The following is a 4,919-nucleotide window of genomic DNA, read 5'->3' on the forward strand; positions in this document are numbered from 1 at the left end:
TGATAATGATAGTCACATTAGATCGTTGGAAGGGCAAATTGTAGAAAAGGTGTTGGGTAAGATTGCAGGTAGAAGTCAGGACTCCAATCGAGTTCCTAAGGATTATCAATTAGGAAAAGCGATCAGTGATAGTGAAGTGGTAGTGGTAAAGAGGGAGTCTCTATCATCCTCTCAGCCGGTTGTGCATGTTTCTTCTCAGCACCTAGGGTCTGAAACTTTGGTTATGAATACTCTGCCGCCAGAAGTTATGGTAACGCTAAAGTCTCTCGAGAATTCCATGGATAGGGTTAGCAAGGTTATGGCCAGCTGGGAGCAGGGGAGTCCTCGTAAGGTATTTGGAATGCATAATAGTGTAGAAAAACAGGTTAAGGGTAAAAGTGTCGATCCCTCGGTAACTGAAATCACTGGGGTGGGTCGTTTGGATAAGGCCACTTCCACAGACAATTCGGATGCAGGGAATGTCAAGTCAGGTATAATGCGGAAACCATTTGCGGGCTATTGTGTTTCTAGTGCAGAGTCATCGACTGATGCTGAGAAATATGGGAGAGTTAATTCAGCGATAAGAAAGAAGGGTTATCTAAAAACCAGGCACAGAAAATCTAAACTGTGTGGGGATGGGGAAAAAGTTGACGATCCAAAGGGAGTGATTGAAGGGAAGAAGGAACAATCTGATTTTAATGCTGTTCGTGGTGTTGCTCCTGTGAAAGCATATAGCATAAAGCCTCAGGATTTAGTAAAGTTCCCGAAATTCAATGGCTTGATCACGAATGTAACTCCAACTGAATTCCTGGAAAAGGTAGAGGAACTTTTGGAGTTATATGGAATTGATCAAGTGCATTACATTAAATATGTTCCTAAACTATTGACTGAAAGTGCGAAGCTCTGGTTTTCAGAGAGAAAGGCTCAGTTGGTTTCTTATGATGCATTTAAATTGGAATTCATAAGCCATTACGAAAGTTCTAGATGGCGTAGTACTTGTCTTGCCAAAATATTGAACTCTCCTTACCAGAAAACATCTGAGGAAAGTGTGTTACAGTATTTTTCTAAGAACTTCAAGTTGCTACGTTCAATACAACCTATGGCGGAAGAAGCTCATATTGTTGCTCAATTAGGTTCACTTTTGCCATATAAATTGAGGGAGCACTTCGTAATGCAGGACATCTCGTCATTTGCAGATGCCACGCATGCTATAGAAAATTTTGAATCATTAAGGGATTTACCCGTGAAGCGAGATCTAGCTCCGCTTCAAAAGGGCAAAAGCTTTAAAGCTGGGGTAAACAAAATCACGATCGCCGCGTCTCAGGGTGCTGAGGTGGAGGGTAAACCAAGGTCACAGACTTTAAAGACTTCACCCACTAGCGTTAGAAAGAACACAAATTTCAGTCCCAAATCGAAACGACGTTTTCAGTACAATAGAGATTCAGCCGAAGATTCCTCGTTGGGAAACGGAAATCAACTCACATCGTAGGAGGTGATGTGGGTTCGGGCTTGAATAAACCTCCAGTCAATAGGGTTGCGTCTGCGTCACCTCAGAGTAGTATGGAAGCGCATCAACAGACGAATGCTATTAAACCGTTGTTAGAAGGGAAACAATTAATCGGAGACAGTATGTTACTCAGAGTAGCACAAAAGTTTGGTAATTGCCAGCTCAATTTCGATGAACAAGGAAATCGTAGGATAGGATTAACAGTCAGTGGTCAAACTACCGAGCAATTGAACGGCAGGTTAAAGTCGTGCTCAAAGTTGGCTGACTCTGTGATAATTATGATAGGTACAAATGATATACTTAACTTTCAGACGGAAGAAACTATAAAGCGCAACATGTCGGAGACGCTGGAATTGTTGAAAGGAAGGACTAAGGAGATCAATTGGTTGACCCTACCTCCCTTAGCACGTATAATGCGTAACAAAAATTCCAATGTCTGGCACAAATGGAAAGGGATTAATGATTTCATAATCTCGTTTCATGATGCAAGAGGTGTCAAAGTACACGATATCTCTTCTTTGTTTTTTGATAGCTTGGGTGAAATTCGATATGAAGTGTATGAAGAATATTTGGGAAATCCTTCGCGGGGAAGAGTTGATCGAATACATTGGAATGGAGAAGGAATGTCTCTGGTTCTGAATTTTCTTAGGAAAAGGGGAATTTTAAGAAGGATAGGTCAAGGGGCTTCTGAACCTGGTTCTCAGATCATAGTTGAGGCTGAGATCCATGCGCTGGACAAGCCATCAAGGGAATATCCAAGTTCGGAAAACCGGAGAGGAGCTCTTACCATTGGGCAGGGGGTGAGGGCAAGATAACTCATCCTGCTATATTATTTGTACATATTAATGATGTTGGTGAAGGGAGTGATATCGACGATTCAATTAGTTTAGGAATACCAATTAATGCTGATTCTCAGCGACATGCATCAGCTTTGATCAGGATAACTATTTTAGGCAAATCTTATGACGCCCTCTGTGATAGTGGCGCTGAGGTGAGCCTGCTTGAATTCGAAGCGTGGAAATCAATTTCATCCTTGATCTCTAGGCCAAGGTTGGAATCGGCTTCCAACATTAAATTAATAGATTATTCGGGTACAAAATCAAAATCTGTTGAAGGGATTGTTAAGTTAATGATCAATTTGGGGGGTTATGATTACTATGTACGATTTGTTGTGGTTAAGAATTTAAATGTACCAGTTTTGTTGGGCTTAGATGTAATTTACGGGATACAAGGGGAACTTAATTTTGATGAGGATGCATTTTTCTATAGTACTCCTAACGGTAGAACCTTTTTAAAATTTACTCCTCTCAAAGATGTGGACACCATTGAATCGGATATGGCGATAACTAACGTTTCTTCGGAACTTAATCATGCCGCAGTTGAGCGTTCAAATTTCGAACTTAAAATTGAAGAATCGCTAAGTTTGGAAGGCGATTCAAAGTTAAAATTCAAAGAAATGTTAAGCGTTTTTGAACAAATCTTTTCTGACACTCCGGGTTTGTGCAAAGAATATGTACATCGTATGGAACTAGATACTGATGCACCAATCGTCGCGAAGAATTATCCCATTCCTTACGCATACAGGGATAGAGTGAGGGAACAATTGAATCAAATGCTAGCATGGGGAATAATCGAACTGTCTGATTCAGAACATAGATCGCCTTTGTTAGTAGTCCCAAAACCTCAGGGAGGGATTCGTCTATGTGTCGATTTAAAAAGAGTAAATCAGCACGTGAGACCAATGCAACTTACACCTATGAAAGTTAACGAGCTCTTGACGTCATTTCTGGGCTGTAAGTTCTTTACTTCGCTCGATTTGGGGAACGCATATTGGCAGGTGCCTTTGCATGTTGACAGTCGCAAGTTCACAGCGTTTGCTTTCGAGGGTATATTGTATCAGTTCAAAAGGGTGGTATTTGGTTCTGTGAACGGTACTGCGGTGTTTGTAGATGTTATGAATAGAGTGTTGGGTTCCTTCTTGGACTTTGTGGTGGTGTACGTGGATGACATCATCATAAAGTCTAAGGATTTTGAGTCGCATCTAAAGCATGTGAAATTGGTTTTGGAAAGGCTAGGGCGTGCAGGTTTGACGTTAAAGCTGGAGAAGTGTAGGTTCGCAGTAAAAGAGTTCAAATTTTTGGGACACGTCATTTCCACACAGGGTTTTACAAAAGATCCGTCTTATGTAGAAAGCATTGTTAACTTGCGCAAGCCAGAGAATTTGAAACAACTTCAAAAGATCTTGGGATGTTTCAATTGGTTGGCAAAATATATACCGAACTATGCTCTCATAGCACATCCCATGTATGCTCTGTTAAAGTTGAAGACGAAGTGGCAGTGGACCGCAGAGGCTGAGGAGGCTTTTAAACGCTTAAAGTCATTGGTGGTCCAAGAGGTCACTCTCAATTTTCCAGATTTCGAAGAAAAGCTCTACATCCAGACGGATGCATCTCTGATTGGAATAGGGGGTTTTTGTTATCAGGTTTTAGAGGGGAATATGAAACCTTTAGGCTTCGTCAGCAGATTGCTAAGATCCTACGAGAAGTCATACACTTCTACTGAAATTGAGGTGTTGGCTATTTTATACACCATTGGGAAATTTTCTACATACCTTAAGGGTAGGCAATTTGTTGTAGTTTCCGATCACAAAGCTCTTACTTGGTTGGAATCTGCTCACTCTTGGAATGCCAGACTAACCAGGTGGTTCATTCAGATACAGCAGTACTCCTTTGTCGTCCAATACTGTAAAGGTTCAGAGAACGTGCTGGCTGACACACTGAGCAGGAATTTTCCTGGTGTTCCAGACACGCACTATTTGATTAATGTCTCAACCGTCTTACGGTCGGTCAAGGAAATTTTTTCTAAAGAGGAGTTAATCTCCTTGCAGAATGATGATGCCGATTTGAAGCAGGTCATTAACCATCTAAAGGGTATTAAAGGGGATGTAAACACTCGTTCTAGGTCATGGAATGAAACGTACAGATTAGATAATGATGTATTGTACATAAAGGACTTTCATGTAGACTCACGGTACAGGATTTGCATTCCTATAAAGTTAATTGGAAAGGTATTAATAGGTTGTCATGATGATATGGGGCATTTTGGTGTGGCAAAGACCTTGTCGCAGATATACCAAGCTTTTCACTGGAAGGGTATGAAGTCTGACATCAAGTCCTACATTAAAAATTGCGAGTTGTGCCAGCGTACTAAACCTAACAAGCATCCGGCTAAATATATTGCTAGATCACATGTGATGGATAAGCCAGGGCAACTGTTGTTTATTGACCTGCAAGGCCCATTCACTTTAGGACCAAAACGAGAAAGGTTTCTTTTCACGGTCTTGGATGCGGCATCGCGGTACTTGGTGGCTTACCCCGTTACTAATAGCAATGCAAAAACAGTTGTGAATAAATTATCGCAAATTTACTTCGTA

At 41.1% G+C, this 4,919-nt stretch overlaps 1 protein-coding gene across 1 annotated transcript; it reads left to right on the plus strand.

The window, feature by feature from the left end:
- The first annotated feature begins 1,539 nt into the window (after window positions 1–1,539).
- Window positions 1,540–2,301, plus strand: LOC146000581 (uncharacterized). Its single transcript, XM_083138332.1, has one exon. The coding sequence runs from the start codon at window positions 1,540–1,542 to the stop codon at window positions 2,299–2,301; it is 762 nt and encodes a 253-aa protein (XP_082994458.1).
- Window positions 2,302–4,919: the final 2,618 nt, after the last annotated feature.

Source organism: Lepisma saccharinum, chromosome 16 (assembly GCF_977018435.1).
Source record: "Lepisma saccharinum chromosome 16, izLepSacc3.1, whole genome shotgun sequence".
NCBI lineage: Eukaryota > Metazoa > Arthropoda > Insecta > Zygentoma > Lepismatidae > Lepisma > Lepisma saccharinum.

What these genes read in the sequence shown, in the direction of transcription:
- LOC146000581 (XM_083138332.1), top strand. Translation starts at nt 1,540, where the DNA reads ATGGAAGCGCATCAACAGACGAATGCTATTAAACCGTTGTTAGAAGGG.